General features: G+C 39.9%; 1 protein-coding gene across 1 annotated transcript in view; it reads right to left on the bottom strand.

The window, feature by feature from the left end:
* Positions 1-1480: 1480 nt before the first annotated feature.
* Positions 1481-14466, bottom strand: part of ERICH3 (glutamate rich 3) — a 93252-nt gene continuing 80266 nt past the window's right edge. Inside the window, exons 14-16 of the mRNA XM_032870292.1 lie at positions 8022-8144; positions 2256-4581; positions 1481-1579 (exon numbers count right to left, since the gene is read on the bottom strand). Coding sequence (XP_032726183.1) covers positions 2291-4581; positions 8022-8144 — 2414 coding nt within the window. The 3' untranslated portion in view covers positions 1481-1579; positions 2256-2290. The remainder of the gene's footprint in view (positions 1580-2255; positions 4582-8021; positions 8145-14466) is intronic.

Raw genomic sequence — 14466 nt, forward strand, 5'->3', positions numbered from 1 at the left:
GAGGGCAGGAATTAGTATTTTTGGAACAGTTCCAGGTGATGCTGATATCCTCATCAAGGGACCACATTTTTGAGAACCACAGGTCCTTTATATCTTTGATCAAGGGCTCCTTTATTAAAATGAAACATACCTAAAAAGACAACATGCCTGCTCCCTAGGGACATAGAGTGTAGGGCAGTCTGCATAGATTGTATGATTTAAGGCACCAGTCCTCAATTTTAGCTACATAATAGTAGTAGTAGAATAGAATAGTAGTAGAGTAGAATCAACTGAATTAAAAACAAAAACAAAAACAAAAAACAAAAACAAAAAACAAAACCCAAAAATCAAAACACCTGATGCCTATACCCATCTAAAAGTAATTAAACCCACATCTCCAGGGGAGGGGGCCAGGGGTTGAATCATTCATGAAAGTGCTCCGCACAAGTCTAATGTGTAGTCCAGCTGGAGAATCTCTGCTTTAGGAGATTTTGTTCATCTCCTCATGGGAGAAAACATGGCCAAACATCTTAGGGTACTGGTATAGGAACAAAGGCACCTTCAAGGAAATCATAATCCCCAGTAGGCACACGGATGCACAACTATTTCTAGTAATATCAAGGGGTAATTTAGAAAGTGATTCTGACTGTTGATTTACAATGCCCTGCAAGGTTAGTTCACAGGTTTGAAATAACAGAACTCGGGCAGGTGAGCAGCACACTAATTTAATCTAAGTTTCTTTTCCATCAAATGACATCAACCAAAGAAACCAGAGTCTAGAATGTTGGTGTGTGTACTGATGTGCCATGTTTACCTGCTATAATTATTGTTACTCATTTCAGTCAGCTTAATTATTTACTACTCCAATTTACATTTGAATGGACCTATAAATAAGGCCCCCAGGGACAAAATGCTACCAGCAGTTAAGTCTACCTCAGAAAGCAAAACCACAGAAACACAAACAAAAAAAACCAACAAAGGGCATTTTGAAATAAGATTGCCACTTTACTCTTCTAGCATAAATAAGATGAATAAATAAGTGTAGTAAATCAACATGCCATAGAATCCCTTTCTGGAAGGATTTACAGGGCTGGAGCAATTTTTAGTACTGAGTGTACACGAAGGACCTTTAGAGCTCATTTTCACAAACCAAGTCATTAAAGCCCCAAGCCACAGACTTTAAATAAAACTCTAATGTATGAAACCGGAACTAATATTTGATTATAAATAAAAAGGAGTTTAAACAAACCCCAGATGTGAGGACTGAGCCTTTCAGGTGATCTTTGGTAAAAGTCAAACATTTGAAAGCTATCAATTGGATTTGAATAGAGACACGTTAGTTATGTTGAATACATAACAGCCTCACAGTCTTCCATTAGAAACTGCGGCCCCTAAGGAGGGTCCTACAGAAGGATCCAGTTAATTTTAAGGTGTTTTCTGTGCTACTGACCAACACTGCTGGACTGGGAACCGGCTTCGACAAGCAAAATGATTTAAAAAAAAAAAAAAAAAAAAGAGGTAAAAATCCAAAGTCGAAATGAGATGCTTGGGTGAATCTCTCTCCAGTCTTAAGTCTTCCAGAAGACATCTTTCAAACATCCTGAAAAATAATAAAAAGGACAGAACGATGTGTAAAATCACTCAGGATAGTAGAAACTGGGCACTGAGAATAAGACGGCATCAGGGAAATAGCCGGAATACAGGAAATGCTAAAAATAATTTTAGCCTTTAGTTACAATCTGCAATATTTTACATATATTTTTATAATGTGTATATATTTTTCATATTTTATAATTTATACTATATGTATATTAAACTTCACAAAAACTGCAGAAATGAAGGCATACAACCCATTTAAAGGCAAGTAATCACAGCCATCCTTTTAAACACTCAAAGGGAAATCAATTTGGGAATAGAGTTTGATTCTTCTTGTCTGTGGTGTGTCCCTGTGGCCCATTCTCTTTAATTCATCTCCAGGACCCTGGAAAGGAGACATGGGTTTCACCTCCTCAGAAAACTGTGCTTGCAGAGCAGAGAACATGACTCGGGGGTACAAAAGGGGTAAAGTGGGTGCCTGTGCATGTTGGCCCCGTCACATCGGTCTTCTCCAGCTCCTGTCCTCAGGGGCTGGGGGCTAAGCAGCAGAGCCTTGAGAATTGGCACTGCTGGGTACAGGTGTATGCAGGGACAGATGAAGGTTTGAGCCTGACCCAAGGGGAGGGAATCTCAGGTGGGGAATCTGTTAAATTCTGCAAACAGAGTGAGCTCAAACTCACCTTCTGCCCCAAAGTCTCTTAGGCCTTCATGTTGTTCAAGGAGGCATCTGCGTTTGCACGTTCTCTTTTTCTCTCTGCACTGTAAGCTCTTGGCTCTCTTGGCTTTCCGTGTAATCAGGTTTTACAGGGAGCGTTTGCAGGCCCTGTAGACTCTCTCTCCTAGGCTCTGACTCTCTCCCTCGGGACACTCCTGAGCTGAATTCTTGAGCTGCACCCAACTCATGCCCGTCTTCACAGCTCCCCTGGCCAGCCTCCTCTCCCAGGGACTCTGCCCGCTGCATGGTTTCGACTCCCCGGCCCTCTGGATCCTCCCCTAGCTGTGGGGTCTTCCCTCCCCGGTCTGAAGGTTCTTGTGGAGCCCCCACCTCAGTCTCTGTTACCCAAGTCCCCGGCACCTCCTCCCTGCTCGGAGCTCTTTCCTCTGCCACCACCTTCTCAGCAGCTGTCTGTTTCCCTAGTAACCCCTCCACTTCGTGCCAAGTTTCCTTGCCAGCAACATCTGACAGGGAGGAGGCTTTATTTGCCTCTGTTTTCCCCTCAGCTGTCTTCAAATCTGCCAACACCTCCCTCTGCTCTGCAGCCGTTCCTGCAGCGTCGTCTTCTTGGTGGAGAACTTCCTCAGCCACCACGGCTCCAACTTGCCAGCTCCCATCCCCCTCTGTGTCCCCGTGCCTCCTCACTCCTGTCACCGGAACGCACTCTTTATCTGCCTCCTCATCCATAGCTTCTTCACTCAGCTTTTGTGCCATCATGGAATCTTCCTCAGAAACATCTTCTTGGGTCATCGCTGTGACCCCTGCTCCTTGCTGCCTTTGCAAAGACCCTTCTTCATCCCCCGCTTCCAGTCGCGAGAGGCTATCTTGATCTTCGGCTGCGTGCTCCTGAGCCTCACCTGTGGCTGTGATCTCTGCCTCTGGTGCTTGCCCCTTTCCTGCTTGTTCAGTTTCAGGAGATTCTAACACACCCTTCCCCTCAGGGCCCGGCCCTTGGTCCTGCCCCGAGGGAGCCCCGTTCTCCCTGGGGAGCAGCTCTGCTCTGCCTTTGTGCTCTGGGTCCTGGGGTTCTCTCAGTCTTTCCCCTCCTTCCTCTTTGCTCAGAGCACTTGTGTTTTCCAGTGACCCCTCATATCCAGGTGCCCCCTCAAACATGGTCACCCCCATCTCTCTTAGTGAATCTCCTCCTTGCAGCCCTACGTCTTCAGTCAACTCCAACCCCGCGATGGGGGCTTCACCCTCTGCATCACACTCCATTTCATTCTGGGAGACTTGTCTCTCTTCCTCGGGTCTCACTTCCTTCGAGGTTTCCTGCCGTTCCCCTTTAAACTTTTGCTCACCCTGCCCTGCATTTGCCCCTGTCACCTCTTCCCTCTCAGATTCAGTTTCCTCCAGAGGGGATTCTGGCCTCTCAGCTTTCTTCCTTTCTTCTGCTACACCTAATTCCCTGGGTAGCATTTCTTTCCTGTCATCTTCTTTATTAGATTCTGCCTCCATCCCAACCTCCTCCCTTTCCACATCTTCCAGGCTGTTCTCCGAAAGCCCCATCCAGGCTGCCTCAGCCTTCTCTGAAGCTGAGGAGCTCAAGGGTGTCCCTGGTCCCATGGCTGCCTTCCTCTCTTCGGCCTGTTCTTCTCCCCCAAGCATTGCCTCTGCCGAACCACCTTCTCTCTCAGAGGCAGCATCTCCCACAGCTCCCAGGTCCTCTAGGTCTGCAGATGCTTGCTCTTCCCTAGTCACCACCTCAGGCTTTCCAGACCCTGCTGCATTCATTGCCTCCGCTCTCTCAGCCTCTCTCTCCTCTGCCTCCCTCAGGGCTGTGGCCTCCAGCATACACTCTGAGTCCAGAGCTGCTTCACTTGCAAGCACTGATTTCTGGGAGCCCCACTCCCCCTCAGCAGCTGCCTTCTCGGTCTCCAGCACTGTTGGCAACAAGGCTGTCTCTTCAAGAGCCTCATCTTCATTCACACCTCCAGAGTCTCTGGTGGCTTCTATCCCTCTGGGGCTTAAGTTCTCTTCCCCTTCAGCTTCTGCCTCAGCCCCACTCACTCTGCCCTGAGGGAGCTCTCTTTCCTCTGTAAATTGTTCTATTAATGCCGGCTGCTCTGCTGTTGGCTTTCCCTCCCCCAAGGGAACCTGGTCAACCCTTGCTTTTCCCCACATTGCTGCCTCCCCTTTCTCTTCCATTGTGTCAGCATGCCCGTGCTGGGGAAGTTCACCTTCCTTCGCTGCCTCTTTCTTCTCCAGTGTATACACGTCTGATACACCTTGGTTGGATTCTGTGTCTGAACTGAGTGTTGCCATTTCCTCCAACATGAAATTCCTATGTGGTGCTATGAAATAAGGTTAGAAAACATGGTTACTTTAACCAGAATGCCCAGGGAGGAGATATTCTATATAACCATATATGAGATATAGATAATATCAAGAAGCTATTGATCTTACATATTAACCATTTCCTCGATCCTATGATGCCATCGACTGTAACGTGCACCATGATTTAATAATGGCTCTTCATGATGAAAATAAGTGCTATCGGTTTAAAGGACACACTGATATTTAAGGAAAACTGAACATCAGAAATGTTGAAAACAAATAAGATCTCCATATCTTAGAGTGGTCTCCCCCCCTTCTCTCTCTCTCTCAATCTCTCATATAAAACACACACCGCCTACTTTTATTTTAAATACTAGGACTTGCAGAAAAATTATGGAATAAAAAACCAGTATTTCATCTTCTTAGAAATCACTTTGCCCTAGAGCATCATAATATGTGTGTCCTTGGCTTGTGTTTCTTGTATTCATTTGGGCATTCGGCAACACAATCACAATACAGTGTGAGCTGATTATTATCCCCTATATTACTCTCACATTTTAAAGCTACTATATCTAGATTTAGTCATCAAATAACTTTCTAGCTCAAGGTAAGGCTTTTTACTAAAGACACCAATTTGTATTATAGGTCAGGATACCTCCCTGCCTATGTTCAGAAACTGTTTTGCCTTTGGCAAAACAGGATCACAGAACAAGACAGGACTTTGTAGTCTGGGACAAATTTCAACATAAATAACCTTCTTGAAGTATTTCATAAGTTCTCATCTATAATTCCCTGGCAAATCTGGCTGTACTAGCCATCATACTTCAATAAATCTAAGTTCAATATGTTTCTTAAAGGCTGCAAATGCGTTTCTTGTTATTTAAAAAATACATGCGTTTCTATTGAAATGACCCATGCAAAATTAATAAAAGGATGTCATGCCAAATACCCAAAGCATTTACATTTTCTGACTGCAGAATAATACTTAGGGAGATAGGAAATTCTAAAATGGTCATCTTAATAATTTTGCTATCACTCTAATCTTTCTCACTTATAGAAGACACTAGACCAGCTGCTAGAAGTTATCATACCCGTGTGCCAACCTCTAAATTATAAAGTAAGCAAATGTGTCTTCCTTGTATTTTTTATTGCTTGTCTTTTTGGCCAGCCATCTAACCCCCACACCCCACCGGATTACCAAGGATCTACCAGAAACCTAAAGCCCTGATCTTATTATCTCTTCGTCCCTGTTCTGATACTCCATCCAGGACTATCTGATCATTCCATGTCCCCTCCTAACACAAAACACAACTGCTCTTTGTTGCATTCTCTTGGCCTTTTGCCAGCTAGCAACAATAAACCATTTTGAAGTAAGGTGGTAATAGCTGATACTACATTTCCCTCAAAAAGTATATTTGGAAGGTAACTTTTGGAGACTTCTTTCAAAGAAGTAACAGAAATTTCAGGTCTACCAATAGGATAGTGTTGACTTTAATAGGTGGTCCTCAGCACATCACAGCAGTTACTTAATATATTGTAGCTACGAGTTGTTAGAGGGAAATATGGAGCTAAATGTTCCTTCAGAGAACATGTAGCTAACTCACTTGAAAGAATTTTATTTCATTTTTCATATTTCACTTCAGCCATCCATTGTATCTCATTACGATTATTGGATTTAAAACAAAATTAAATTAAAACAATGTGTGTCAAGTCTCTTTAATAGTATATCTGTTGCTATTCAAATTCTCACATGAAAGTATATTAAAAAGTCAGTTATGAAAAACATTTATATAAAGTCCTCTGTTTTGTAAGCTGGTCTTTAAATTTATGGATTAAAGAACATTAAGGAAAACGGGAATAAAACTGCCTAGCCACCATATAATAATATACTATGCCTAAATTCTAGGAGAGAAAGGACTAATGGCATCCAGCTGAGCTATAATAGGAACATGCACACAATAGGGAAGTCAGACATGACATTCCTGAAGTAAGGGAGAAAGAGTAACTGAAATCTTTCTAAGAAGTATGAGTATGAAACATGACATGGTTTTTGACAGTAACCTCATGGGCTTTTGGAAAAAAAAAAGAATATAAGACAGCAAGCGATATTCACAAATGGAGATAATTTGATTTCATGAAATGAATGTGTACTTAGGGGTCAGACAGAACTGGATAAGAATGCCAGCTCTGCCACTTACTATCCATATCCACTTGGGAAACAAGTTCAACAAACACTTCTCTAAGCCTTCATTCTTCTATCCAAAAAATGGGAGCAGAAATGCTTGACTCACAGAATCCTTGTAATAGTTAACCATAAAATGCTTTGCAGGGTTTCTGGCACACAGAAAGCCCTATCAAGTCTTCCTTCCATACTTCCTTTCCTGCTTATGATAAATTATATTTTCTTGTTTGAATCAGATTTGATCAATAACAACTACTGTGCCTGCATTGCAGAATGTTTGTGAGGTATACCAGAACTCCTCTAGTGGAATGCTCATCATACAAGAGTTGGATTCCCTAAGCAGTTAGGGTCCTCCTCCTGTAACTCATCTACTTCATGTTCAAGTGCCACCTGGCCCTCTCCACATTCCCCAAGGGTAACTGGAGCTTAGGGAACCAATGCGAGAACAAATATTCTGGCTACTATTTGTTGTGAGTAATAAAGTCCTTTTTCTCTGACCCAAGAGTCTTGTGTCTTCTGTTCACACCAGGAAACTGTGGCTGGCAAACTTGTTTGCTTGAAAATAGAGTAAAATCTCAAACACCTCATAGTGCTTAAGGACTGTCTTTAAAAATTAGAGCTACTGTGACCATATGATAAATAAAATGAATAACGCTACCCCCCCATATACACATACATATATTCAAATCAGTGCAGTTTTTAAAAGTCCTCTACTAAATACGGGGAAACCTGATTTCAAGGACACAGGGTGTTTGACCCAATGGATATGAGTCATGGTCTGTTGAATCACTCTGATTGGCAATCTTGCAGCTGGAATACTCATCACCCAGAGCCAGGTCATATGCTGATTTCCCCTAATTTAAAAAAATAAGGAGTTCAAATAAACCACTGTGAAATGTACCTTGGCCCTCTTTGTCTCCAGTGCGCCAGTTGGGCAAATCCTCCTACCTAGTCACCTAACAGGAAGCCTGACTACGAAAATAAGACTGATCTGAAAATCCCTACCAATATTTCTTTTATACTTTAAAGTCCTTTTTTCCCTCCAATCTAGGCACTAGTGTATTCAAAAAAGAACAAGAACATTCATATCTGATGTCAGCTTTAAAGCTCCCCTTAAGGCCTCTCAGCCACCTCCTGCTATCAAATTCATTAGTGGAAAGAAAATAAAGGTGGAAGGAGGAGGAAACAAGGGTGGGGGGGGGTGAAAGATGAAAATGGGGCTGTCGTTCGCAGAGGCTTTCTAAAGGTCTTTCCTAGGTAATGATGTGCCCTCACCTGCACCTGTGTCATTCTCCAGCTTCCTCGAGTGCTTCTCCTCGTCTGTGCTGCTAACACCAGACTCGGTGTCATAGTGCTGGTGGCTGCCAGTTTCCACAGCCTCAGCGACAGTCTGTCCAACTGATTGGAGATCATAGGAAATATCAAAAGGCACAAAAACAGGTCATGGGAACATTGCTGAACTCTTTCACATCCTTTCAGCAAGCAGGGTTAATTTTAAAGTATTCACATTAAAATGTGACCTTTTCTTTTTTTAAATCTATGAAGATTAAATCGTTTCCAAGCCATGATTTCAAAAAGGAAAACACAATGGCAGATCATGAAGTAAAGAAATCCATGCAAAGAAATACTGAAAAGAGACAACAGCCAGAAGCAGTGACAGATCAGCCAAATGCACATGCAATGAAATGATGGAAAACAAGGTTTAGTTGCATTTTCCTTTCTAGAAACATATGTCATGGCTTTTATAACACCAGTCATCATGGCTTTTTGAAATTGCTAAGACTATCAGAGCTGACTATACTATGAGCATTTCATACATTCGTAGATTTTAGTGATTTTACCCCCATACTCACTCCAGGTGGACACAGCAAGAAAAGCTAGTGTATGGTTCCTATATATTCGACAGTAAAAGCTGTTGTAGAAATTCCTGTTCTCTGCAGCTGATAACCAGCCATGGAACTTCAGAAACACAATGACCTAAGTTCAAGTCCCATACTCCATACCAACCATGTCATCTTCAGGAAGTTCTTTGACCTAAGCCTAAGCCTCAGTTTACCCATCTGTCAAAAAAAAGATACCTACTCAGTGGTTATTGGAAGGATTAAATAAAGAAATATATGTAGTACATGCTTATCTTTACTTATAAGGAGGTGCCTAAGCACTTAATAAATAATAGCTATGATGATGATGAGCATGTTGATTATAAGTATTACCAACCAATCTGGTATGATTCTAGGCAACACTATAATATCAATTAAATTTGTCTTTAATTTCTGACATGTCCCTGTCTACATCCCTTACCTATCATCCAATGATCCATGTGCCTAAATCCCAAACACCTACCATTGTGCCACCTTCTGGTGAATTAAAGCTCACTCGAATAACACTAGACCAAGACCTGCCCCCCACCCCCCAGATAAGAACATGTCTCCAAAATACCCTTTCCTTCCTCCCTCCCTTTCTCCCTCCCTCCCTGCTTTCCTGGCTGCCTGCCTGCCTGCTTTCCTTCCTGCCTACCCTCCTTCCTTCCTTCCTTCCCTTCTTTCTTTTTTTCTCTCTTTCCTCTCACATATTCTGGTTCAATTGATCCAAAAACTGTACTTTGAGAAAAACAGAACTAAAATGAGGTCTCTTGCACACTTTAAGGTGAATTGCTAAAGGGTAATTAGTTACTTATTGATTCATCTGTGTTTAGAAGCAAATAGTAAAATGTCTGCCTCATGTGGCTTTTGGGGACAAAAATGGAATGACTTAACTTTATGAATATTAAGAGAATAAACATGGAAATGAAAAGAGGTATATCAAATAATTCAAATTCTATTTTAAATAATTGTTTAACAACAACTTTCCTCATTCATCTGATAACCAAATAAAAAAGATTTTTATAATAATAAAGTTTAGAGATGACATCAACTGATGACAATTTGATTATAGTAGGGTTTATTATCAAACAAACCTTTATTTTAGGAACTTGTGAACATTGTACATATAATTAAATATCATCTTGCCCACTGTAATAATATAAACAGTGTTAACCAATGAGTTTAAACATGCAATGTTTTAGGTCCTTGTGTATAAATCTGCTTGGCTAATTGAGCAATAGTAATCCCAAAGATGGTAGGACAGGGGGATGGGAGCAAGACTGATTTCACAACAATGATTTGAAGTTTTGTTTCATCAGAGCCTACGAGGTACCTGGATTTTTTTCCCCGGTAGCCATAGACTATAAATAAGTATGGTTTATCATATGAATATCAAATCCTTATGTTATACACCTAAAATAATATACATCAATTATACCTTAATAAATTTTTAATGAAAAATGGCTTATCATCATCATCATAATAATAATAATAATTAATTAAAATAAACAATTAGCAGCTATTGAACCAAAGACTATTCTAAGAAGCCAAACGATACTAGCATAATTTGGAAATTACAACTCACTCAGAATGGACAGTGAAGCATATAGTCCCTCTGTCTCAGGACTGTCCTCACCACCTGGCCACGTCTCCTGGCTTGCCCCTGGAGGGTTAGGCTTTGGAAGTAGATGAGAAGGCTTTTGGAAGTAGATATACAGTTAGGTGTTGCCTGCTTCAGATTCAGCAAGAATGGGACCCTGGCCTGAGCATCAAGGACTTATGAGGTGTGAGACTAGAAAAGTCCTCCCTTGGTCATTTTTTTTTTCCTCAGATGTTCTGAAACTGAAACTTAAAAGCAAGAACTTGGCCAGGGTCTAACCTTGAGGGTTTCCACCTCGAGGAAATGAGGACTGTGCCCGCTGAGCCCAGCGCCAGCACTGTAATACATCACTTTGTGTTCTTAACTACTTAGCCCTTGACCCCCTGAGGCTCCTCGCCTTCCCTCTCTGTAAAGATGACCATTAAAAGCAAAGGAAACTGTCTGTTCTCACAGCCTTCAAAGCAAAGTGGAAGAGGCATGCTCTGAGAATTCTTAGAAAAACGCTTTTCCACTCAAATAGTATAGAATATTTTAAGATGTTTTTTAAATACCAAAATATTATTATCTGATATTAGCTTTTTTATTATGAAAACAAACATATTTTAAAATAATATATACAGTACTTTCCCAAAATAGGGAAATAGTACATATCCTTATTTAAAGCTTCATAAGATTATAAGGTATAAAAAAGAAACAGAAGTTATCCTAGTTTCACCACTCAGAACTACTAGTTAACATTTGAGTGGATCTCGATTATCTTTTTTACTCTCCTCTTAGTATAGATAGCATTTTTTTAATATAGCAATATATTGTGACTATTTCCGCATATCATTAAATAAAAAAAGATTCCTCAGTAACTACATAAAAGTTCTAATAGGTTTTTACTAAAATGTGGTTAACCAGTTGCCTGATGTTGAATATTGAGTTATTTCCATTTGTGTGTGGGTGTATATGTGATTATAAAGCTATTTTAAATACCACTTACAATCATTTTTGTATTTTTTTCTGACTATTCCCTTAGGGCAAATTCCTGGAATTGGAATTGCTGGCTCAAAGAGCCTATTTTTAGAAGCTTTTGATATATGTTTTTATATGTTCTTCAAAAAAAGGAGGTATCAACAAACGATTTCACCTGTAATGATGGAAAAGTCTGTATGACCCTGCACATTGCCAACAATGTCACAATTTCCACCAACTCTTTCTATAATTTTGTAATTGAAAATTGGTGGCAAGGATATCATTTTCAATATTAATAGGCAAGCTTTCTATAATCATTCCCGCTTCTCCACTTGTTTTGAAACAAAACAAACTGGATCCCATCTGAAAACATACTAATAACACCGAGCAACTCACTAACAGAAGAAAGTTTTAAAGAGGAAACTTTTCATCTGAATTTTAAGAATGTAAGAAGCTATAAAGGAAGAGTAAGATCTATCCAAGTTTATCCCAAGTTCCCCAGTGACCTTGAATACCCTGCATGTGATTTGATCATTCTTTGTGTAGCCAATCAATTACCTTCCCAGCAAGCCACCATGACAGACTTCGTGACTAACACCCTCTACCTACGCAGTGAAGATGTGCCTGCTCTTACCTCTGGCATGGCAACATGGCCCACACAAACCCAGGACTAATTACAAACTCAAGCCCACAGCTGTTCAGAGAGAACAGCTGCAGAGAGCTAACATCTATCCTCCATGCAGTACAGAATAGTAGAGAATCCTCTTTCTGCAACTTTCAGATCACGTCATTTGCATGTTCAAACCGTTCTATCTTAGAATGCAATCCTCCCGAGATGGCATACAAGTTTCTCCCTCTGCCTCATCTTCCGCCATTTTCTAGTTCATCTGTTTGTTTGCACCTGTCACACCAGCCTCCCTTCCGGAAGCTTCACTCAGCAAGGATGCTCCCTATTTAAGGTTCAGCGTCCTCGAGTTTGCTCTTCCCTCTGCTTCCTGTGGGCTTTCTCCAGCTGGCAGGGTGCCTCTGCCCTGCACTTCCTGATGGTCTCTGCTCAAATGTCCCCTCATCAGAAAGGCCGTCCCTAAAATCCACCCCTTCCTCAAACCATTACTCTGTCCTCTTACCCTGATTGGTTTTTCTTCTACACTTAGTCCAGAATACCCCAGTACTTTAGACCTCAACTCACAACACATGATGGCCTTATTCTCTCCTCAGGACCATCTAACTTGCTTGCATGACGATCAGACCGCATATGGTTTTACATTACTTAGGTTTAGAAAGCTGGCCAAGCATGCTGACATCCTCTCATTCACATATAAAAGCATAAAATGCCTGCTGCCATATACATTTTACAGTATACTTTATAATATTCTACTCTTACATTTTATTTATATTTGTAATGTATAAATTATATTACTTCCCAAATTAATCTACCTAAATTGTTCCACTAGTAGAACACAAAGCAAAGATCATGTCACAGTGCATTAAGACAGCTTAAAATGAAGATAACAGAGAAAAATAAACACATTAAAATAACACTATGCCCTATCATCCTGAATTGCCTCCCAAGGACATTGTCCCATTGTAGCTGGCAATTACAATCTTTTACTTTACCCACTTCACTAGATGCCACACATCTTTTATATCAATTCACCTGATTTGTTGGTGGACTGGACAAAGCCCAATTAAGTGAGACATATAAAATAGAAAGAAAAATATCACCTTATGTTATCAATCTGAAAGGTACAAAGGTACTGAATATAGAACTTAACTACTTTATCCACGGCTATGATCTTAAGTGAAAACAATTCAGATAAAGTTGTATTCGTTGGGACACTATAAAACATCATTAACTGATTGTAATTTTGTAGCCCACAGACCTGTTCCTAACATAATCACAGTTCATAATTCAACACCAAACAAATATGAGAGAGAATCTTCTATACATTATCTCGGCCCCCATTTTGACCTAAGGTTCTAATCAGAGATCTAAATAAAATAATACACATTTCACTCTTTACCATGCCTTCTGATTGAATGCAGCATGGTCACCTACATGACCTTCTTCTCAAGCATTAACTTTGGTTCCATCCCTCTCACCCTGATCCATCTAACAGAAAACTCCATTAAGAAAGAGGAACTAGTCATAACCTCTTTGCTTGGCATCAAGCAAGTCAAGACCTAGTTTATTTTATCTGAAATTTTCTTAGAAATATTTATTCATATAAGGGAATTTGAGACTATTTCTGACCTCTCTTTATCTATTATTTTAAATATTTACACATTTACTGTATCATTTCCTTAAATATACTTAAAAACATCAGCACTCAAGAGTTATAATCTACGCCTCCTTGGTTTTTGATAGCATTAATCCTTCTACATCATTCCGAATATTTTCCATTTTTTAAAAATCTATTAATGTTTCATTTTCCACTGTACTTTTTCCCCTCTGCCTCTAGGCCTCCATAACCCAGAAATTTTGTTCTTTTGTGGAAGATGGGCCATAGAACAAATCTATCGGTTCTTGCACAGAAGGCAACATATTTTTAAGAAAATTTGCAAAGTTATAAAGTACTAAAGCAATAAGTAGAATACTATTATAGCGAATAAGAATAAAGTATAGTTATATGTGCTAATATGAAAAGGTATTGAAGACACAGTATTAAGTGAAAAAAAAAGCAAGTGGTAAAACAAAATGTATCATGTTTCTATCTATCTATAAAAAGAATGTATGTATATATGTAATATATGAATATGTTTTCATATATGTATAGAGAGAAATTTTTCTGGAATCAGGTCTAAAAAAATATTTCCTGCAGATATGACTCTGTTGCATGGGAAAGAGTAGAGGTGGGACAAGGAGGACCAGCTTTCTTTTCATTCTCTCTGTTCTATATTGTTTAAACTTTTCAACCAATCCTTTGTAAGAAAAAATTTTTATCAAAAGCCTTAATAAGTGACCTAGAAATGATACTCTTAGGAACCTAACCTAAGAAAATAATTATAGATTTTAAGTTACCTTAGGTCATAAGATATTAGAGTACTATTAATAATAGGGAAAATAGGGAAAAATATAAATATCAATAATAGGGGAATGGTTACCTTATATGAAAACCACAGAATGGGATGACACACAGATATTGAAGATTACATAATAACAAAACATGCTTATGGTATAACAATAAGGATAAAAAGCAGGATACAACATGTTATAAAAATTATGACAACATGACTTTGTAAGCCCTAAGTTTAGAAATCAAAAAACTGACCACATATTGAAGGTGATTTTTGGGTGTGC

The sequence above is a fragment of the Lontra canadensis genome, unplaced genomic scaffold (genome assembly GCF_010015895.1).
Source record: "Lontra canadensis isolate GAN:19392208 unplaced genomic scaffold, GSC_riverotter_1.0 scaffold40, whole genome shotgun sequence".
Taxonomy (NCBI): Eukaryota; Metazoa; Chordata; class Mammalia; order Carnivora; family Mustelidae; genus Lontra; species Lontra canadensis.